The 24498-nt window shown below is 40.1% G+C and overlaps 1 protein-coding gene across 4 annotated transcripts in view; it reads right to left on the bottom strand.

The window, feature by feature from the left end:
• Positions 1–24498, bottom strand: part of tmem132e (transmembrane protein 132E) — a 726703-nt gene that overhangs the window by 256132 nt on the left and 446073 nt on the right. For all 4 annotated transcript variants that reach the window (XM_087977485.1, XM_043718710.2, XM_087977486.1 and 1 more), the window contains one exon: positions 12214–12409. In XM_087977485.1, coding sequence (XP_087833611.1) covers positions 12214–12409 — 196 coding nt within the window. The remainder of the gene's footprint in view (positions 1–12213; positions 12410–24498) is intronic.

The raw sequence follows: 24498 nt of genomic DNA, 5'->3' as shown, positions 1-24498 counted from the left end.
ATCAATCCTCTTTGTTACTTCTTCAAAAAACTCAATCAAGTTTGTGAGCCATGATTTCCCACGCACAAAGCCATGTTGACTATCCCGAATCAGTCCTTGCCTTTCCAAATACATGTACATCCTGTCCTTCAGGATTCCCTCCAACAACTTGCCCACCACCGAGTTCCAACCTTTCAGCTCAGCACTGTCCTCATGACCTGTCCTACCTGCCAATCTCCCTTCCCATCTATCCGCTCCACCCTCCCTCTGATCTATCACCTCCATCCCCACCCCATTCACCTATAGTACTCTTTGCTACTTCCCCCATCCTCCTCTCAGACCTATCATCTCCCTCCCCACCCCCATTCACCTACTGTCCGATTTGCTATCTTCCCCCCAGCCCCACCGCCACCCCGACTTATCTCTCCACCCTTGAGGCTCCCTGCCTCCATTCCTGATGAAGGGCTTTTGCACGAAACGTCAATTTTCCTGTTCCTTGGATGCTGCCTGACCTGCTGTGCTTTTCTAGCACCACTCTAATCTAAACTCCAGTGAAGAAAGCCCAGCTTAACCAGTCAATTTTTTTATCTCAAATTCTCCATTCATTGCAACATCCTGGAAAATCTTTTCTGAACCGTCCTCTATTTAATAATATCCTTCCTGTAACAGGATAACCAGAACTGCACACAGTACTCCAGAAGTGGCCTTACCAATGTCCTCTACAACTTCAACATGTTTTCCCAACTCCTAAACTCAAAAATCTGAGCAATGAAGGCAAACATGCTAAATGCTGTCTTAACCAACCTGTCTCTCCGTGATGCAAATTTCAAAGAATTCTGTACCCAAATCCCAGGTCTCTCTGTGCTACAACTCTACCCCATGCCCAACCATTAATTGTATAAGTTCTGTCCTTGTTTGTTTACCAAAATGCAATACCTCACATTTATCCAAATTAAATTCCATCTGCCACTCCTCAACCCATTAACCCAATTGATCAAGATCTTGTTTACTCTTCGATAATCATCTTCATTGTCCACTTTACCACCAATTTTGGTATCATCTGCGAAATTACTAACCATGCTGCCGATATTCTCATCCAAATAATTTATTTAATACCAAACCTTGTGGCACTCCAGTGGTCACAGGTCTCCAGTCCAAAAAAAAATCCTCCATCACCACCCTCTGTGCCCTACCATATTTGGAAAGGAAATATTTGTAGAGCTATGGAGAAGAAACAGAGGATGGGATTAAATTGCTCAAAGATCCGAGAGACACAATGAGCAAACTGGTCTCCTTCTATGTCATTCGACCGAATGATTCTATTTTTATTTGAACTTAAGCTAATGACAAAATTGTACATCTAAAAGCACTCCAGCAAAATATTTACTAAAAGACATTAAAGGTAAGCCCGATTACTACCAAGATTAATAAACAAGACATAAAAGAAGAGTTATTTTTCAAAGGATCAAAAGGCAGCCCATTGTTACTGATTTTCCACAGAATAATGATTGCTTCTCAAAGGAAAATTTAAGTTTAAAACTTAGAAAACATAAAACAAGCCAATCTAAAAGACAACTGCTAAAGTTCACACAATCAGAACCACAGAATTGTTACGGTGCAGAAAGAGGCCATTCAACAAATTGTGTTTGCACTGGCTGTTGACTTCAGACCAATCTCATCTTTTTCCATAACACTGCCCATAGTTTCTATTTAAATAATTATCTAATGGGTTCTTGAATTTGGCGATTGAACCTGCATCCGCCAATTCCATGCAGGACATTCCAGACTATACTTACTGCTTGAAAAAGGTTTTTTCATCTTACATTTCCTTCATTTGAAAAATACATTTCAATTGTTTCCTTTGGTTCGTGATACTCCCACAGATGGGAACAGTTTCTCCCTAACTATGTTGTCCATACATCCAATTTTGAAAACATCCATAAGACCTGGTCTTAGTGTTCTCTTCTCCAAGAAAAACAGTCCCAATCTGTCCAATCTTTTCACAATTGAAATTTTTCAACCCTGAAACCAATTTTGTAAATCTCCTCTGTACTCTTCCCAAGTACTCACATCAGGTTGAATTTTCTGAGCCTCTGAACCATGTGGGCAATGATGAATCAGTTGGGAAGGTATGACAAGATTAGAAAAAATTAAATTCTTTACTTCCACTCAAGTTTTGAATGGTGAGATGAGAATCTCACTAGTAAGTGATGAGCATTCAATTTGCTTGTATTAATATTTCATCTCATATCATTTACATGCCTTTTCCTATTCTCCAATGCAGTGGAGGGAAACCAGACTGTGACAATTCCAGATGAAATTCAGAGTAGGAATCTGGCAGTTCCAGCTCACTGCTTTCTCACCAGGCCTCCATCTTGGTTAGCAGTCCCCAACATCTTGGTGTCTTCTTCGTTTGCAACCATCACCTCCACACCCCATCCACAGAGTTTGGCATTAGAAATGCACCAGTCTCATCACATTATTATGGCATCAGCGTGACTAACATGGAACAGTATTCACATTTCAAGGCTGCACTTCGAGCTGCATAAATGCTTTGCATTGCAATGTTGCTGCTAGGTCTCCTTGTGTGGAAGCACAGGCATCCATCTCGAGTATCTAACCAGGGTGCACTATAGGGCCCTTCAGTTTCCCTTTTAGCGCTCACTCACTTCACGTCATCTTGGTTGCTCATTGCATATCTGCTCGTATGTTAGTGCGTTGCTGCCTCACTCAGAATTTAAAGACTCTCAGAAATCTAGTCTTACCATGCCATTAGAAGCATCATGCCATTGTTGTCACAGTAATCAGTCAAGGAGGTAGATATTTGTTCTATGCACCGTGTTATATCAGTATCAGAACTATAGTACGTGCCATTAGATTATATGGCAAATATACAGCATGTATTCAGCCAAATGGTCATGTCTCAAGGTCTGAGGGGAGTAGTCCTTAATCAAGACAAGAGGACTGTCATCAGTCATGGTGTATTACCACAGTCAGTCAAGGTCAGTGTCTGAACTCAGTTCTCGGGCTTATCACACAAAGAATTCGCAGCTGGAAGTCCCTTCAGAATGAAGAGGAATTATAGGAGACCCAGAGTCTATTGTTCTTGGTGCTATTTCTTCCAGTTGAGTGAGGAACATTGCCACTATAGACTAAAGATGTCCTGGGACACTGTCACACACTGTGTCATCTGCTGGAACTGGATGTGCAATCTGAAGTGTGGGCCATCCCATCCCAGTTTCCATCAAGGTGTCAACTAAATTTTTAAGCAACTGACTGCTTCCAAGGAAACACTCGGGACTGTGTGGGATCTCTCAATTCCCAAACTATAAACATATCAAGGCTGTTACTAATGATATTGTGCTAGACCTCACCACTCTATCTCGTTTCTGTGCGATGAGGTCAATGCTATAGCCAACACAGCTGGCTTCGGCCGGGTGCCGAGTGTAATAAACTCTACACAAGTTGTGTTGAAAGGACCGTATCATAAAATGGCTAACTTTGTGAACAGAAAAGGAATCCATTCTATCAACGTACAATTTAAGGATTCTGGGTAATCCAAGATGGAGGACGGGAAAAATATCTGGCTGTAAGAGCTGCTCCTTTTTTTGAGGTATTTTAGGTGCTGGAGATGATTTCCTCGAATTCCAGGAGCAGCAATGTTTTGGAAAAAAAAGTCAAAACAATTGCAGTTTTAAAAGGGACAATAGTAATCAAATGCACATGGTGAGGACAGTGCAGGAGAGAGAGAGAGAACCTGCACAGTTACTGCCTTTGCTGTTTTTGAATTCATGTGTCACTGGACATCAGAGTGCATCTGGGAAAATTAACAAACAGTGAATTTCACAACTAATCTTGGAGGAACCGGTTTGGGTGAAGTTCACAACACAGAATCAGATAAGTTAATTGTTGTTTTAAGTCTGTCCAAGAGAAAGGCTGTATTAGTGAGTACAGTGGGTTCTTTCTTGATTACATGTTTTTGGAGATAAGTCTCTTGATTAAACTTAAAATATAAGCCATAGTTATTGATTTAACCTGGTGCAGTGTTTTGTAGAGGAATAAGACGGTGTTATTTTCTGGGTCTGTAGATTGTGAAGGAGCAAAAATGGCCTTTGCAGTGATATGTGCTTCTTGTCAGATGTGGGAGTTTAAAGAGAGTTTAAGGGTTACTGCGGATTATATCGGCCATAAATGCTGTTGGATGCGAATCTTGTCAGATCGAGTGGATCGGTTGGAGAGACAGATAGAAGCAATAGGGAATTTGCAACAGCAACAGTATGTGATGGATGGCAGTTATAGGAAGGGGGTAAAGTCTCAGAGGAGAAAGTGAGGTCTGCAGATGCTGGAGATCAAAGTTGAAACTTTATTGCTGGAACAGCACAGCAGGTCAGGCAGCATCCAGGGAACAGGAGATTCGACGTTTCGGGCACAGGCCCTTCTTCAGATTCCTGAAGAAGGGCCTGTGCCCGAAACGTCGAATCTCCTGTTCCCTGGATGCTGCCTGACCTGCTGTGCTGTTCCAGCAATAAAGTTTCAACGGTAAAGTCTCAGACACAGTCACATAGATGGGTTAACTCCAGGAAGGGTAAGAGAGGTCAGCACCTAAGGCAGGAGTCTTTTATGGATATACCCATTTCAAACAGGTATGCTGTTTTGGAAAATGTAGGGGGTGATGGATTCTCAGGGGAACGTAGCACAAACAGCCAAGTTTCTGGTATTGAGACTGGCTCGAATGCAATGAGGGATACGTCGGCTTCCAAGAGATCAATTGTGTTAGGGGATTCTGTAGTCTGAGGTACAGACAAATGTTTCTGTGGACAGCAGAGAAAAAGCAGAATGGTGTGTTGTTTCCCTCGTGCCAGGATCAAGGATGACTCAAAGAGAGTGCAGAATGTTCTCACCGGGGAGAGAGGCCAGCAAGAGGTCATTGTCCACATTGGAACCAACGATATAGGAAAGGAAAAGATTGAAATTCTGAAGGGAGATTACAGAGAGTTAGGCAGAAATTTAAAAAGCAGGTCCTCAAGGGTAGTAATATCTGGATTACTCCCAGTGCTACGAGCTACTGAGGGCAGGAATAGGAGGATAGAGCAGATGCATGCATGGCTGAAGAGCTGGTGTATGGGAGAATGGTTCACATTTTTGTATCATTGGAATCTCTTTTGGGGTAGAAGTGACCAGTACAAGAAGGGAGGATTTAAACTAGTAAGGTCTCGGGGGCGGGGGGGGTGTGGCAGGGAGATAGTTAGGAAAGAATCAATCTGAGACTGGTACAGTTGAGAACAGACATTAATCAAACAGTCAGGGCAGGCAGGGACAAGGTAGGACTAATAAATTAAACTGGGTTTATTTCAATGCAATGGGCCTAACAGGGAAGGCAGATGAACTCAGGGCATGGTTAGAAACATGGGACTGGGATATCATAGCAATTACAGAAACATGGCTCAGGGATGGGCAGGACTGGCAGCTTAATATTCCAGGATACAAATGCTACAGGAAGGATAGAAAGGGAGGCAAGAGAAGATAAGGGAGTGACATTTTTGAAAAGGGATAGCATTACAGCTGTGCTGAGGGACGATATTCCCGGAAATACACCCAGAGAAATTATTTGGGTGGAACTGAGAAATAAGAAAGGGATGATCACCTTATTGGCATTGTATTATAGACCCTCCAATAGTCAGAGGGAAATTGAGAAACAAACTTGTAAGGAGATCTCACCTATCTGTAAGAATAATAGGGTAGTTATGGTAGGGGATTTTAACTTTTCAAACATTGACTGGGACTGCCATAGTGTTAAAGGTTTAGATTGAAAGGAATTTCTTAAGTGCGTACAAGACAATTTTCTGATTCAGTTTATGGATGTACCTACTAGAGAAGGTGCAAACCTTGGCCTTCTTTTGGGAAATAAGGCAGGGCAGGTGACTGAGGTGTCACTGGGGGAGCACTTTGGGGCCAGCGACCATAATTCTATTCGTTTTAAAATAGTGATGGAAAAGGATAGACCAGATCTAAAAGTTGAAGTTCTAAATTGGAGAAAGGCCAATTTTGACGGTATTAGGCAAGAACTTTCAAAAGCTGATTAGAGGCAGATGTTTGCAGGTAAAGGGATGGCTGGAAAATGGGAAGCCTTCAGAAATGAGATAACAAGAATCCAGAGAAAGTATATTCCTGTCAGGGTGAAAGGGAAGGCTGGTATGCCCGAAATGTCGATTCTCCTGTTCCTTGGATGCTGCCTGACCTGCTGCGCTTTTCCAGCAACACATTTTCAGCTCTGATCTCCAGCATCTGCAGTCCTCACTTTCTCCTTAAAGAAATTGAAGGTTTGGTTAAGAAAAAGAAGGATGCATATGTCAGGTATAGACAGGATAGATCGAGTGAATCCTTAGAAGAATATAAAGGAATTAGGAATATACTTAAGAGGGAAATCAGGAGGGCAAAAAGGGGACATGAGATAGCTTTGGCAAATAGAATTAAGGAGAATCCAAAGGATTTTTACAAATATATTGAGGATAAAAGGGTAACTAGGGAGAAAATAGGGCCCCTCAAAGATCAGCAAAGCGGCTTTTGCATGGAGCCACAGAAAATGGGGGAGATACTAAATGAATTTTTGCATCAGTATTTACTGTGGAAAAGGTTATGGAAGATATAGACTGTAGGGAAATAGATGGTGACATTTTGCAAAATGTCCAGATTACAGAGGAGGGAGTGCTCGATGCCCTGAAATGGTTAAAGGTGGATAAATCCCCAGGACCTGAGCAAGTGTACCCGAGAACTCTATGGGAAGCTAGAGAAGTGATTGCTGGGCCTCTTGCTGAGATATTTGTATCATCAATAGTCACAGGTGAGGTGCCGGAAAACTGAAGGTTGGCAAACATGGTGCCACTGTTTAAGAAGGACGGTAAAGACAAGCCAGGGAAATATAGGCCAGTGAGCCTGACCTCAGTGGTGGGCATGTTGTTGGAGGGAATCCTGAGGGACAGGATGTACATGTATTTGGAAAGGTAAGGACTAATTAGGGATAGTCAATGTGGTTTGTGCATGGGAAATCATGTCTCACAAACTTGATTGAGTTTTTTGAAGAAGTAACAAAGAAGATTGATGAGGGCAGAGCAGTAGATGTGATCTATATGGACTTCAGTAAGGCGTTCGACATGGGAGACTGATTAGCAAGGTTAGATCTCATGGAACAAAGGGAGAACTAGCCATTTGGATACAGAACTGGCTCAAAGGTAGAAGACAGATGGTGGTGGAGGGTTGTTTTTCAGACTGGAGGCCTGTGACTAGTGGAGTGTCAGAAGGATCGGTGCTGGGTCCTCTATTTTTTGTCATTTACATAAAGGATTTGGATGCGAGCATAAGAGGTACAGTTAGTAAGTTTGCAGATGACACCAAAATTGGAGGTGTAGTGGACAGCGAAGAGGGTTAACTGCTTTGTTTCAAGGGCTGGATGCCTTCCAAGGATGTTACTGGGTGACAAGGTCCTCTGCAACCATGGTTGATAACCCTGTTATACAACCCCTGACTAAAACTACATGTAGATGCAATGCAGCCCATTCTTCCATCAGCGCCATCATAGAGTAGACGTTAGGCCTCCTGGAAATGAAGACCCAATGCTTGGATTGGTGTGGGGAGTCTTGCAGTACAGTTCAGATAGAGTATGTTGCATAATCTTTGCATGCTTTGAACAAGAAAAGTTGGGATGTGATGGATGTGAAGAGCCAGGAGAAAGACTTCCAAGAAGGAAAATGGGGACATTGCACAGGAGGAAGACCACATTAAGCATGATGCAGTGTTGAAATGTAATGCAGAACAAACCAGACAGGACTTAGTTGACATTCTATTCCAAAAGATCTGAGAAGCATGAAGGGATCATTCATTGATTGTAAATCTGTTGCTCTAAAATAAGTAGCTCCTGTTTGTTTCCAGTAGCAAATGCAACATTCATTTCTTCTTTTTGCTATGGTTTAATAAGAATTAATGGTTTAAAGCTTTTTGAAGGCTTTCCAACATGTGAACTGCCACATTGACAAGATGTTATGCTACACAAGCATTAGTGAAAGAATACGCTCCCTGAGACAGGGTCTCATATGGTATATCATGATGGATAGGTAGTTTGTGTAGCTTGCTTCTTGCTGCTGTAATTACAATAAAAATTGATCAGACAGGTGCTGATGTTAAACTGCAATATTTATTAACCTGTGAGCTTCTGTTTGTGATGAAATGTCACCCGTGCCACCTCAGTGCTCTCAGAAGCTGTATTTTCCCTCCCTCTCCCAAGTGCAAAGTGATGCACTTCAAAAGAAGAAACAAGATGAGGGAGTATTTAATGAATAGCAGGACACTAAGTAGCTCAGAGGAACATAGGGAACCTTAGGGTGATTATTCTCAGATCCCTGAAGTCAGCAGAGCATGTGAATTAAGAAGCATATGGGTCATTTTTATTTTCATCAGATGTGGCACAGAATATATGAGGAACGAGGTAATGCTGGAGTTGTACAGACTGTTGGTTAGCTCACAGCTGCAGTATTGTGTGCAGTTCTAATCACCTCTGTAGGAAGAATGTGATAGCACAAGAGGAGGTACAGAGGAGATTTACTAGGATGTTGCCTGGGATGGAGCAATTGAGCTATTAGGAGAGATTAGATAGGCTTGGACTGCTTTCTTTAGAGCAGAGAAGGCTAAGGGGTATCATGATTGAGGTGTATAAGATTATGAGGGGAAAAGATTCCATGTGTCTCTGGTCTAGTTTGAGGGGTCAATTATAAAAGGCATAGTGTAGGGTAATGGGTAGGAGATTCGGAGGAGATTTGAGAAAAAAAACCTTTTTCAATCAGAGTGATGTAGGAATCTGGAATGGTAGTGCAGGCTGGAAACCTTACAACCTTTAAAAAATTGGAAAGAGCACATCATAACATTTAAGGATATGGGACAAGAGCAGGAAATTGGGATTAACATGCCTTTAGTTGTAGTTACTGTCAATGCAGATTTGATGGGACAAAGAGCTTTTTCTGTGTTGTATGACTCTATGACATTCCGTGTATTGTGAATGCAATTTGTAGCTGGTAACGATTGACTGGTACACATCTGGGCTTTAAATATGGTGCTGGTGGCACTAACCATACATGGTCTTGGCAGTGGCAATACGGCGAGTTTTACTCACCCTAACTTCTGCTGCTGGAGAGCACATAATAGCATAATAAAAACACAATAGAGGTTTGATACATGTATAATGAGGAGAGTGGCTTAAAATTGCAAGAGATTACTCACTCGGGCTCAGAGAAAAAATATGCCATGCTTTTCCCCGAAATTGACACTTACCTGATTTTTCATAAATTTTGGCCCATCCTTCCTAAAATGTCATGATTCGGAGATGCCGGTGTTGGACTGGGGTGTACAAAGTTAAAAATCACACAACACCAGGTTATAGTCCAACAGGTTTAATTGGAAGCACACTAGCTTTCGGAGCGACGCTCCTTCATCAGGTGATTGTGGAGGGCTCGATCGTAACACAGAATTTATAGCAAAAATTTGCAGTGTGATGTAACTGAAATTATACATTGAAAAATTGATTGTCTGTTAAGCCTTTCATCTGTTAGAATACAGTGATAGTTTCACTTCTTTCATGTGTAAATCACAAAAACCCTTTTTTTAAAAGTTGCATTCTCGGGTTAGCTGTTAACAATGGTGATAGCTAGACAATATGTTGAAGGTGTTAGCCCCCTGTGTTCTCTATCTATGACCTGATGTTTAGATTGATTCTAATCTAAAAAGTGAGATAACAGAGTTTTACATAAATTCATGCAGTTTTTGAGCTCAGAGTTCGACATGAATGTATGCAGTTTTTGAGCAAAGTGCAATGCAACTCTGCAAGTACAAATTCACCACACAAAATATATGTGTGCATGTGGGTCTTTGTCTGTCTGTGTGTGTGTGTCTGTCTGGGGTGGGGGTTGTGAGTGTGAGAAAGTGTGTGTGTGTGTGTAGTGAGTGCAGAGTGTCTTAAGTCTGTGAGGGGGTGCATGTGTGAGTGTGGGAGTGTGTGTGTCTATAAGGGTGTGTGTGGGTGTCTGTGTGTACCTGAGCAGTCACCTCATTGGATCTTCCTGCCTCAGTCCAATTCTAGTATTGGACACAGACCACAGAATCTTCGAGAAGGGTGCAAACTGAGGGATTAAAGAGGCAACCTGGACCCACATCTCTCTCTGTTTTTGCAACTACTTCAAAGGCATCTCAAAAAGCGCTGAGCTACATAGCACCTCCAGTTCTTTGTACTTTATGGTAAGCATCATTAGACTGACCAGATCCAGAAAACCAGCTCAGTAAATGGTCAAAGATCAGAACAAGTCCCAGACAAAAGGGGAAGCCCAAATCGATGACTGCAGATCCTGAAACATCAGTCAATCCTCAAAGACTGAAGAACAACATCTCCCAGCCTTATTGAATGGGTATAGCCTATCCTTTCAGACAAACATTTTATTACAGCAGTCAGGACCTGTGAATCGGATGTACTGAATCCTTTGACAAGCGTGTCAGAAGTAGATAGCTGGTGTAGATTTGAGACTTTTTTTTCAGAAATTTGAGACTGTTTACTGTAATCTCCTGAAAAGAGTTTGAAAGAGTTTAATTGAAGTACAATGGTGGAGTCTGATAAATATTGTTCTCCTTCATAAGGTTTTCAGCAAAATTGTGTTGGACCTTCCTCCGACTCTTGTCTCCTTTGCCTATCTCACTGTGTAACATGCCTGAGTTAGAAAGGGTCAATGCGAACTGGTCAATTTACCCACTTTTCACTTTACAGCAGTATTAAATTAGGACAATCCAAATGATATTAGAAGTTAGATTCATGATCAACAAAAAATAACAATGTACATGATCCCAATAATTCATTACTAATTGCTAAATAGAGATTGCAAGCGATATTGTGTGAAAGTAAATGGAAATATGAAGCCATTGGAAGTCAAGAAACAGAAAGAATTCCCAATATACGTTCTTTGAATGAATACTTGAAAAATAAAGGACATAGAACTACTTCTTTGCAGAATATAATCACAATATGAAGTTAAAAGAAGAGAAAATAAATAGGACAGTAATTGCAAAAACGACTTCTTAATCATTTGAAGGAGTTTCCATGCAGGTGTATAATTCAATTAGAAACAGAGTACTTAAGCGTGTTCGATTAATAGTGGGATGAAAATACGATACCATGAAGGTTGAAGGCGACAGCTTTGAAGCATTGAGAATAAAAATGCTACATTTGTATACGGAAAATTGTCAAGATCATAGGAACGGCCGACAGCAACATTTATTTTATTCATCATCTGATTGTGGAACATACATAGAAATCAATCAATATCTGCATACAATAGATACTGTTTCTTATTGTATACCCAACTCTATGTGCTACAAATAAATCAGTTAATTGTAAATAAGCTTCTATCCCTCCACTGTAATTTACTCTGCTCGTTAAATTATACTTGTATTGTTGAAGAATTAACAGGAAGTTTTGTACATTACATTCTGACCTATGATCAAATATAGATATCAAAATAGGTAAACAACAGATACTGATGTGAAATGCGGACAATTCTGTAAGTAATGCAATTACTTTAATTCCTCTCCTGGATCCAAAGTATACCTAAGATCTTGCCATAAGAAGGCAGACATTGTACAAAAACTTTTCACTGTACTCCTACAATAGAGTGTGTGACAATAAAAGGATATTCTTATTCCTAGAATACCCATATTCCACCCTTGACATTTCTTTACTTAAACCTCCAGTGTTGGTGAACTGTCTTGCCTGTGATTCAAATTGCATAACTTGAAGATGAAATTCAGCCGCTAACTATGCTGAATAATAACTTGTTAAAGAATTGCAATGTTAGCACAGATAATTTTAGGGGTGGTAATTTAGTTTTATATAGGAGACTGTATTATTGAATTATTTTACTTTCTGTTAGTGTAGAATAAGAAAAATCAAGAAAACATGCAAAATTAGAAGTATAGTTCACAACAGTGGGAAAAGGATCCTAAGATGGTGGTTCGCCTCATTTACCCATGTAAAATCCAGCCTAATATCTCCATACCTATGAATGTTAACAGTCTATTTTGTTTATTATGCTGTAGATAAACTACTTACACTCAAAAATGTAGAATAAACCTCTCCAATATAAAGAACACCAAGATTACATCACTGGACATTGACCAATAAATTTTCAACATTGGGCACAAACTTACCATAGAGAGTGGTACAATAGCACGGATGTCTTTTTGGATCACTGCTAACTCTGTTACCACTTTGTCCAAATCTGGAGGAGGATTTTTCCCACGGTAGTCAACATGCCATTGAATACGTCTTGTCACTGACTGGCTTGTAAAATTTTCCATCTCGAAATTCAACTGAATGATTTCGTTGGGCTGAACACTTTCACTGCTAAGAAATTAGAAGTGAATACAATCAAGTTAATGTTATATTCTGAAATTAAACAGGTTAAAACAGTTTTAAAAGTATGAATCCTTCAATTTATTTACATATTTTACTTCCACCTGAGCTGAGGAAACTGTGCCCCTAATCCTCTTACATGCTCAAGAACCACTCAACAGTAGTGTAATTATTTTCCAGAGCTACAAACTGTAGGCCTGAGTTTCATATGGACATTGTTGCCCAGACCTCCACTATCCCCAAAAAGTTAAAGGTGAGCTTATCTCCACTTTGCATAGCAGTTGGGCTTTTCATTGAGACAAGGTGCAGCTCCAATCCAGCCTCTGAGAGCTGCCATGCAATTATATGGCCAGCAGCTCTCCAGACCCAGTGATGCCAGAAGAAAGATTGTTCTTTGCAAGTTCTTTAAGGAAAAGCTAATACACTTAACAGAAGAGTTGAGAACCACAGAGCACTAATTTTATGTGAATAGCTAAAAGCCATTGCAGGTAGTCCCTCCCATATAGGAGCCAGATTTGAAGGTGAATGAGCTTCTTGTCAGGAGCAGGCTGGTAGTACTGGGAAAGGTAAACAGAGAACCGAGTTAGGGAAAGAAGTTTGGGGCGGCACCACCATTGGATACAGGTTGCTCAAGTAATAAGTCTACTCCTCAGCTATCTACAATGTCCCCAAGTTCATCACATAGCCTGTGCAACCTTAGTCACTGATAATGTACTAGCAGAGGTGGGCAGGCCTTGGGCATGGAACCACTGCAATGTCACCCAGTTATATACCTCCCCCATTGTGCCTGCCTTCCATGGAAGTGGAGGTAGGCAGAAATGGTAGAGATAAAATTCCATTCACCTTAATTTCCTTTTTCCTATAAGATTTTAATTAAGTCCAAGCTTAATATCAACTAATTAATAAAGTATCCAATTCTGGGGTTCACACATTGGGAATTATGTAAAGGTTTAGAGAAGTTACAGAAAATATTTGTGAGAATGATTTCAGGAAAGGAGCACTTCTGCTCCATTGATAGATTTTAGAAGTGGAGTTTCTTCTCCTGAGAGAAGGAGGAGAGGAGATTTAATAGGGGTGATCAAAACCATGAGCAGCCTAGACAGAAGAACTAAGGAAAAGCTAACACACTTAACAGAAGGGTTGAGAACCAAAGAGCACTAATTTTACGTGAATGGCTAAAAGAACAAACAGCAAAATAAACAGAATTCAGTTTAGCCAGCAAGTGGCTGGAATCTATTATGCACTACTTTGGAATATGATAGAGGCAAATTGAATTGTGACTTAACAAAGCTATAGGTTGAAGGAAAAAGGCCTGCCCAGGACAGAGGTAGTGAGGCTGGACAGTGGAATAGAAAGCAAGACTGGTGAAGCCAGAACCTGGGGTGGCTGGCCAGGGGAAAGGATACCGGGGCTTGGAGTTGTGGAGCAATGAGTTGCAAAGTGTAAAGAGTAGCCGCTAAGAGAAGACAGCGTCTGCATAGGGGAGTGAGGAGTTACACAGGAGACTGGAAAGTACAAAGAGGGTGAAGATGATCAAAAGAGATGGAGGTGGTACAAAAATGAGAAAGGAACTGGGAAGCATGAGATGGAGAGCTGTTAAACCTTTCAACAAAAGTGTAGTGCAAGCCATTATGATGAATATTGTCATTTGGATAACTTAATACTAATTTCATAAGAATTTGTGTTTATGTTTATCATGCCTCAAAATGTCTCACATTTTGTGAATCATTTAGAGTGACTGTGTTAGAGACAAAGGCAAAACCATTTAGCTGTGATCACAGTACATGTAAAACATGTTAATGGTGATGAGATTTTGTGTATAGGTGTGGGTCTTATTTTTTAACAAAAACTTTTGTTGGTAACTTATGCCTGTTGTATTTGTGTAGTAAGTGTAGGTTTTGAATATATGGCATTATGGCACCAGACCCAGAGTGAAGTTCCCCAATTTGTCACGGTTCCAAACAGGATACCCAAAACTGATAAGGTCCTAGGTGAGGCGGGAAGAATTGCTCCTCTTCTTAGATCACCTATCCCTTGATTACTTACCAATGCAGGGTAAGCTGCTTTCTGAAACAAAAGATATGGCAAAAGTACTAAATGAATATTTTGCTTCTCTCTTTATCAAATTAGAACATAGTAACAATGGTCTGGTTGAAAACATGGTTGTTGATCACTCTAACAGACAGAATTTTATGCTGTCTGATAGAATGATCAAAACAGTGCCACTATTTCATTCCATTATTTCATTCATACGATGATTCACTATGCCTGTCAATTCCAAAAATTAGCAAAAGCTATTAAAACAGAGGGGTGGATTTTATGGAGGAAATGAAGGAAAGCAATGTCTTCCAGACTTGAATGTATGCTTGAAGATAGGCAGGCAGGCAGGACTTAGAAATCTCAAAGTCATGGGGGTTTTGGAATAGTGTTAGGGGCTAAAGGCTGCACAAAAAGGAGGTTAAGTTGCTAGCTTCATTGCAATGGATCCTATAAAGCAGGTAACTCCTCCTCCTGCCCAACAGTAGCCAACAGTAGCAAAGCTGGCTGCCTACCTTCTAACTTCACCAGCCACAATGATTAAACAGCAGAGGTTGAGATTGTGAAGTTACTATTAATTAGTTGCATGTCACCTAATATGGAGGTGAGGGAAAGGCTGTGTGCTGACTACCCAATTTAAATGTTCCCCTATCTTTCTAATTTCGAAAAAACCTCTGGTTTACACAAAGTTCCCCACAGAATTCAAGCTGATAAATCTCATCATAAATATAGTTCTACTGTTTCAATTGTTAAATCTATCTCATTATAAAGCATTAATCAATGACTTTGTAACACAAAGACCGTGGATAAATCTTAACTCCATTTCCTCCATGTTTATTTGGAGATTATACTCCTTCATTAATTCTTCATCTGTCAATATCTCAACAATAAGTACAATTATTAGATTAAAGATGAAATACACAAGTAGACGTCTAAAGTAGCTGGAGCTTTAAAATAGAATGACACTAGATACAAAGTGGTATATACAAGGAAGCTGTCTATGCTATCAATCTGATGGTATTTTAATGACACACACACAGAGCAATAATTGCTCTTGAAGCCAATTTGTTTCTGCATCTACCACAGTTATAGGCTTCTTGCATTAGTGTGCCGCCTTCAGGTACTGTTCTATTTTAACTTCCTGCATAAAGAAGAAACGTTTCTTACTATTTCCTGGTTTGCAATTCAGATCCTATACCAAACTTAAAAGTCAGGAAGATTTCTCAGAAAGTTCCTGATTCCAGCCCCAACAACAGGGTGACAGAATACTGTGATCCACATGATTGGTGAATGGACAGTGGCTAGAGGGAATTCACATTCCTTAAAATTAATTCATTTGTGGAATAAATGGAACATGTGATAGATCCTGTGATTTACTGAAAAATATAACCAGAAGTCATGTATGTATGTATCGTTTTAGGCACAAGTTATGAACATGGTAGCATTTTACTTTCTCAAAAAAAATTCAGTCACATATCTAGTTTGATCTTTATGCACCAGTTTTATAAAGACATATTGCAAATGGTCTCACAGGTAGTAATGACTTTCCATTATTTCATTCATATGATGGTTCACTATGCTTGTCAATTCCAAAAATTAGCAAAAGCCCAAACTTTGAAAAAAGAAAACACAGATTCAATCATGCTAATGATTCAAAAACAAATTAGAGTAAAAGGCTACAACATATGACAGTAAGCATTTCCCCTATGGTTAAATATAGCAGGAAGAAAAATGAGGTCCAGCAAAAGGAATTTAGGGAGATAGGCAGTAAATTAAAAAGCATGTCCTCTAGAGTTGTAATCTCATGGTTACGCTCCATGCAATGTGCTAATGAGGCCAGATATAGGAAGATAATACAGCTGAATACGTGGCTGAGGAGCTGGTGTAGGAGGGAAGGATTTGGGTATCTGGATTATTGGGATCTCTTCCAGGATCAGGTGGGACCTGTACAAAAAAGGGCTGCACCAGATTGGAGGGGCACCAATATCCGTGCCGGGAGGTTTCCTCGTGCCACTTGGGAGCTTTTAAACTAGTATGGTAGGGAGGTAGAAATCAGGGTGGCAGGTCATGATGTGAGGAGAAGGTAAGAGGCTAAGAGGACAAACAAGCAGGGCCTATAAAAAAAAGCACACTAAGTAAGCTGAGAAGGAGAAATAATGAAAAGCTGCTGAAGGACAGGGTAGAATGTCCAGCCAAATTAGAGTTTTTTATACAAATGCAAGGAGTATAAGGAACAAATTAAATGAGCTGCAGGCAGAGATTCAAATTGGAAACTATGATATAGTAGCCATTACAAAGGCCTGGTTGCAGAACGGTCAGGATTGGGAACTAAACTAAACTATCAGGTTATAAGGTTTACCAGAGCAACTAGAGAAAATGGCAGAAGGGGTGGAACAACATGACTGATTAGAAACAGACTCTATTAGGAGGATGTAATGAGAGAAAGCATCCAGTGGAGACTTTATGGTTTGAACTAAGGAACTGTAAAGGAACTAAAATGAAAATATTGAGTCATATGTAAACTTCCTGATAGTAGCTCAGAGGTGCTGACTGTATAAATGTTGAAATTAGGCAACTATGTAGCAAATACACAGTAGTATTAATTGAGATTTTAACCTTAACAGAGACTGGGAGGAACAGATAAGCACTCGCCAGAAAGGATGGGAATTCCTGGAGTTCCTGCAATAATATGTCTTGGAAATGACAAGGGGACAAACAGTACTAGATCTAATAAAGGGCAATGATAACGATTTATTAATTAGTGACCTAGTTAATCATGAGCATTTGTCAAATAGTGATCATAACATGTTTGACTTTCATGTAGCGTTTGTAAGAGACAAGCAAAGATCAGAGATTAGGAATTTGGACTTAAGTAAAGCAGACTTAATTGAAATGAGGCAGAGACTGTCTGCAGTAAACTGGAAAGCTCAGATAATATGTATAACAAGCAAGGAATAGTGGAGGGTGTTCAAAGAAACATTTAATGCTATAATGAAGCAGTTTACCCATGAGAAGGAAAAGTTACACCTTACCAAAAAAACACAGCCACGGACAGCTAAGGAGGTAAGCAACAGTATAAAATTAGAAGAAAGGGCTTACAAAAATCCAAAGAACAGTAGATACCAGAGAATGGGGCAAATACAAAGATCAGCAAGTGGGCGACAAGCTGCTTAAAAGACAAGCTAAAAGGATTTTGAAAGGAAACTTGCAAGGACACAGAAATCAATGAGAAGAGATTTTATAGTTATATAAAGGGAAAGCAGCTGATTAAGAGTACTATTGGTTCATTGAAGGCTGAGAAAAGGGATATTATCAATGACCATGAGGAAATGGAAAACATGCTGAAGGACTATTTTGCTTCATAGCAGAAAAGGAGGAAAGCTTGCTAGAAGTCCCAAAATGATCAGGGACAGGGTCTAAATAAAATTAGCTGAAGTAAATCCTCAATAATGCGGAAATTAATGGAACTGAAGAGTGACAAATCCCCAGGACCTGATAGTTTCCATCTACAGGTATTGAAGAAGGTAGTAGAGCATGTTGCTGATGCTCTAACCATAATCTTTTAGGATTCGGGAGCTGTACTTCTGGATTGGAAATTTGCTCATGTTATTCTGCTCTTTAAGAAGAGTGACAGTGGGAAACTAGGGAATTACAAGGCCAGTTAGCCTCTCATCCATGGTAGGGAAATTGCTGGATTCTATCATCAAGGAAAGGATATCTTCATCTCAAAAATTTCAGTTAATCAGGAAGAGTTGGCATAGACTCATGAAGGTTAGGTCATGCGTGACAAACCTCACAGTTATTTTGAAGAGGAGACAAAGTGGTGGACAGAGGAAATTGTTTGTATGGACTTCCATAAGGTTTTTGATAAAGTCCCAAAAAAGAAGATGTTAGCTAAAGTGGAAGCCCATGGAACTGAGGGCAAATTACTCTCATAGATAGAAAACTGGTTCAGGAAACAGCGTTGTAATAATGAGTAAGTACTTAAATTGGTATGATGTGATTAGTGGTGTCATGCAGGAATCTGTGTTGGAGTTTCAATTATTCATGATATTCATTAACAATTTGAATAATGGCAGAAAAAGTCAAATATGCAAATTTGATGATGACATAAAATTGTGCAGCATTGTAAACAGTGATGACACAGCATAAAATTATAGCAGGATATTGATAGATTGGATAAATGGACAAAGCTGTGGCAGGTGGATTTTAATATAAACAAGTGTGAGGTTATCCATTTTGGACGAGAAAAAGATAGAGCAGGTTTTTTTTTAGAAGGCACAAAGTTAAATACAGTGGATGTCCAACGAGATTTGGGGGCTCAGATGCATAGCTCTTTAAAATGCCACACACAGGTGCAGAAAATGGTCAAGTAAAATAATGGAATGCTAGCCTTCAGACATCATGGCTGGAATATAAGAATGCCAGATGTTGGCAAAACCCTACAAAACCCTATTAAACCCCACTTTGAGTAGTGTGAGCAGAATTGGGCACCAAACCTTAGGATGGATGTTTTGGCCTAGAGAGATTCAATGCTGTTTACTGGGATGATACTCAGAATTCAGGGGTTAAGTAATGAGGAGAGATTACACAATTTCAGCCTTTGTTGTTCAGAATTTTAATGTTAAGAGGTGAGCTAATTAAAGTTTTCAGGGTATTAACAGGATACATAAAGATACGCCATTTCCATTGGTTAAGATTCTAGAACCAGGGACATAGTCTAAGAATGAGGGCCATCAGGAGAGGTGTTAGAAAGCACTTCTACACACAAAGAGTAGTGGAAGTTTGGAATGCTCTTTCTCAAACAGCACTCCCTGCTAATTCAATAATTAAATTTAAATCCGACGGAGACAAAATTTTTAATAAGTAAGGGTATCAAGTGATATGGGCCCAAGTTAGGCAAATGGTGGTAGGCCACAGATCAGCCACAATCTTATTGAAGGCAGAGCATGCTCGAAGGGTTGAATGGCCAAATCCTGTTTCTGTGTTCCTATTACCATGTTGTATCTTAGGTTACAATATAATCAATATTCAATCAAGGAAAAAAGCATTTTGCCCTAAGAGAAAACAGCCCATTTTATTAGCATTTCACTCACCATCTTAATATTCAGTCATAGAGATGTACAGCACAGAAACAGACCCTTTGGTCCAACTCATCCATGCTGACCAGATATCCTAACCTAATCGAGTCCCATTTGCCAGCACTTGGCCCATATCCTTCTAAACCCTTCCTATTCATATATCCATCCAGATGCATTTTAAATGCTGCAATTGTACCAGCCCCCACCATTTCCTCTGGCAGCTCATTCCATACCCGCACCACCCTCTGTGTGAAAACATTGCACCTTAGGTCCCTTATTATCTTTCCCCTCTCACCCTAAACCTAGTTCTGAACTCCCCGACTCCAGGGAAAAGACTTTGTCTACTTATCCTATCTGTGCCCCTCTTGATTTTATAAACCTCTATAAGGTCAGCCTTCAGCCTCCCACGCTCCAGGGAAAACAGTCCTAGCTTATTCAACTTCTCCCTATAGCTCAAACCCTCCAACCCTGGCAACATCCTTGTAAATCTTTTCCAAACACTTTAAAGTTTCACTACAACCTTCCGATAGGAACGAGACCAGAATTGCATGCAATATTCCAAAAGTGGCCTAACCAAGGTCCTATACAGCTGCAACTCCTATACTCATGCTCTGACCAATAAAGGAAAGCATACCAACACCTTCTTCATTATCCTATCTACCGGCGACTCTACTTTCAAGGAACTATGAAAATGCACTCCAAAGTCTCTTTGTTCAGCAACACTCCTGAGGACGTTACCATTAAGTGTGTAAGTCCCGCTCTGATTTGCTTTTCCAAAATGCAGTACCTTGCATTTATCTAAATTAAACTCCATCTGCCACTCCTCAGCCCATTGGCCCATCTGGTCCTTCACTACCACCACACAGCAGTGTGTACCATCCACAGTATGCAAAAGTGACCAAGATTATTTCAAGCGCAACTCCCAAATCTGTGACCCCTACCAACTAAAGAACCAGGGAGTTTTATAGGAATACCATAAACCTGCAAGTTTCCTTCCAAGTCACATTCTGTCCTGACTGAAAAAAAAATCTTGTTCATTTACTGTCAGTGCATCAAAATCCCTGAACTACCCCTCCCTCACAGAATTGTTGATGTATCTATATCATAAAAACTGTGGTGGTTAAAATGCCAATGTACCTCACATCTTATGAATGGATTTAAAAGAAGCATTATGCATGGTTCTGGTCATTGCAAGTCAGTTGTCTGAGATCCAGTCAGAAGTCACATAACACCAGGTTACAGTCCAACAGGTGTATTTGAAATCAAAAGCTGTCACAGCGCTGCTCCTTTGGCAGGTGAAAATTAACGACAAATCAACAGTCTGACCAAAACCTTCGATCCAGACGTTCAAAATATCCTGTGAACCCTCATCTTGCATATGTCTCGCATAGGTGACTTCTATGTCTTCCAAAGATACACAAAACCATACACCCAGACATCCCCTTCTATCAGGCAACAGGATTCTGGGTGAGAACCTCTCAGGCTATGTCGAGGGCATCTTGAAATCCATTGTACAAGGGACCCCCCAGCTTCTGTCGTGACACTACAGACTTCCTACAGAAACTCAGCACCCTGGAACATTCCTTGTCACAAAGGACGTTTCGGCACTGTACACCAGGAACCCCTGTGACAACGGCATTGCTGCAACAGCCTCAGTACTCAACACTGATAACTGCCCATTCCTAGATGCCATCCTACAACTTATCCTTTTCATCCTTGACCACAACGTCTTCACCTTTGACAACCAGCTGTTCATCCAGACACATTGAACAGCCACGGGGACCAACTTTTCACCCCAATACACCAACATTTTCATGCAGAGTTCAAGCAAGATCTCTTTACTCCACAGGACCTCCAAACAATGCTTTTTATCTGACGAAGGAGCAGCGCTCCAACAGCTTTTGATTTCAAATAAACCTGTTGGGCGATAATATGTTGTGTAACTTCTGACTTTGTCCACCCCAATCCAACACCGGCACCTCCACATCATGTCTTAGATCCAGATCATCTTTGCAAGAGTTCTTAAAGGTAGTGCCATAGACCAATATTTTGACATCTTCACAGAGTCATACAGAAACAGACCCTTTGGTACAACTCTATCAAGTTGACCAGAAATCCCCATCTGACCTAGTCCCATTTGCCAGCATTTGGCCCATAGCCCTCTAAATCTTGTGTATTTGTATACCCATCCTGCTGCCTTTTAAATGTTATAAATGTACTTGCCTCCCACTTCTTTTGGCAGCTCATTTCAAACACCCATCATCCTCTGCATGCTAAAGTTACTCCTCGGGTTCTTCCTAAAATTTTTCCTTTCTCACCTTAAACTCATGCCCTCTAGCTTTGGACTCTCCCACTATAGTAAAAAGATCAATGCTATTCACCCTATCCATGCCCAACCTGAATGCATAAACCTAAATAAGGTCACACCTCAGTCTCCGACTCTCCAGGGAAAAAAAGCCTCTCCCAATAACTCAAACCCTCCAGTCCCGGGAACATCCTTGTAAATCTTTTCTGCACCCTCTAACGTTCAACAACATCTTTCCTATAGAAGGGCGACCAGCATTGAAATGAAGTATTCCAAAAGTTGCCTAACCAATGTCCTGTACACCTGCAACATGACATCCCAACTCTTATATTCAATGTTCTCACCAAAGCACGCATCTTACAACTTCAGCTTCTACATCAATGACCTTACCTCCACTATAAGGTCAAAAGTGGTGATGTTCGCTGATAATTGCACAGTATTCAGCACCATTCATGATTCCTCATATATTGAAGCAGTCTGTGCTCAAATGCAGCAAAGCCCTGGACAATGTCCAGTGTTGGGCTACAAAGTGGTGAGTCACATTCAGGCCAGACAAAATGCCAGGCAATGACCATCTTCAAGAAGACAGAATCTAACATTGTTCCTTGACATTCAATGTTAACTGTAATTATCACCACAAAATTATCCGGTGTCAACATTCTTAGGGGTTACCATTGATCAGATAATCGGCCATAAGAGCAGGTCAAATGCTAGAAACCCTGCAGCAAGTAACTCAGCTCTTGACTTCCCAAAGCTTGTGCACTATCCATAGGGAACAATTCATAGGGAATGTGATGGAATACTCCCCATTTGCCTGGATTAGTGTAGCTCCATCAACACTCAAGGAGCTTGACATCATCACGTTCACAAACATCTACTCCATCCATCACTGGTGCTCAGAAGCAGGATTATGTGCTATCTACAAGATTCACTTCAGGTCCTTACACAGTAGCTGCTAAATCACAATCACTTCCATCTAGAAGGAAAAGGGCAGCAGATATATGGGAATACTACCATCCTCTTCAAGCCACTTATCATTCTAACTTGGAAATATATCAATGTTCTATATATCAATGTTCTATATAATCAATGTTCTTTCAGTGGTGCTGGGTAAAAATCTGGAACTTCCTCCCAACAGGATTTGTGGGTCCACCAACAATGCATGGACTGCAGCAGTTCAAGAAAGCAGGTCATCACTGACTTCTCAATGGCAATTAGGCAAAGGCAAAAAATACTAGCCCAACAAGTGACACCACATCCCATGAATGAATTAATAAAATAACTTCCAGGAAGAGTATGGCGATGACAGATCCCATATTCAAATAAACAAAGACTTGTGGAAAATTAAAATGTAAAATTCTGTCCTGCAATTCTTTACATTGATCACTGGGAAATTCTAACCTCTGTTAACAGACTTCAGAAGATTGAGAGGTGGCTTACTGAAATATGTAAGATCTTGATGGAACTGAACAAGGTGAAAACCTAAAAGTTATTTCATTTTATGGAGGAGATCAAAACTAGAGGACATCGTTTATGAACAAGAAATCTTCCTTTTAAGTTAAAAATTGGGTGATTTTCTTTTCTTTCAGGATCATCAGAATGTGGAATTCTCTTCTCTAGAAGCTAGTAGAAGCTAGATCTGAAAGTATTTTCAAATGGCCTTCTCCTGTTTCTAAGTCTAGTGCCCCTACATTAAAATGATTTTGGAAATCATAGCAGCATTGATGGAAGATTGGTTAACCAATAAAAATCAGAGAATATAGATCAAGTGTGGCATTTTCAAGTCACCGAGCTTTAACAATTGCAGTTTCACAAGATCACTGGTGAAGTCTCAGTAATTTACAATCTACACGTCAATAAAGTCAAGATGACTTTTAAGAAATCTTTCCCAAGTGTGAAAAAGTTCAGTCTCACATGTTTCTCCAGTCAATCATCAATACCTCTACTAATAACCTTGCTTTATCGTTATATGTCCAATTTACAAAACCTTTATCAGTAATTCAACTATGTGACAAAGATGGTTGATAATTTTCTGTTTCCTCACAATAAACTTCAAACTCTCACTAATGATCTAATTCTTGTTAAGTCTTTCTTATGAGTTTATTCTTCAGTTTATTGACAGCCTTTAAAATATCATTATCTTGAGGGTTTCTGTTTCCAGTTCTGAGCAACAAAGCTCTATTGTAGCCTTTATTACATTGTGTGATCTATTTGAACTACCACTTCAAATTAAATATATGCTTACTGTGACAACTACTGAGATTTCTCCCTTTCACCATTGCAACTTATTTTCTTAGTTTTTGATAGCTTTACGTGGCAGTCACTTCTGGACGCACTTTTATATACTTCAGTTTTTTTTTAATCTCCACATTTTCATCCATTATGCCAGCCTGTGGACTTCACTTCTCAGCATTCATTCCAAATGTCCAACCATAATTAAACTTGCCAGAAGCACTGTGTTCATTTGTCACATTGCCCTATCCCTAGAAAACCTCTGGAATATCTGTCATATGAGTCTCCACTCTAGGTAATTGGTTGTTCAATGCGATAATTCTAACATATTTCTTAAGATTGCTCACATTACCACTATAACTCCATGATCTACCACATTATGTTTCTTAAGACCTTTATCAGAGAGTTTGGATGCTTGAGCTACA

The sequence above is a fragment of the Chiloscyllium plagiosum genome, unplaced genomic scaffold, assembly GCF_037043375.1.
Source record: "Chiloscyllium plagiosum isolate Xiang-an unplaced genomic scaffold, Cpla_swu_hap1 HiC_scaffold_31, whole genome shotgun sequence".
Classification (NCBI taxonomy): domain Eukaryota; kingdom Metazoa; phylum Chordata; class Chondrichthyes; order Orectolobiformes; family Hemiscylliidae; genus Chiloscyllium; species Chiloscyllium plagiosum.
This window is presented reverse-complemented; position numbering and strand designations above follow the sequence as displayed.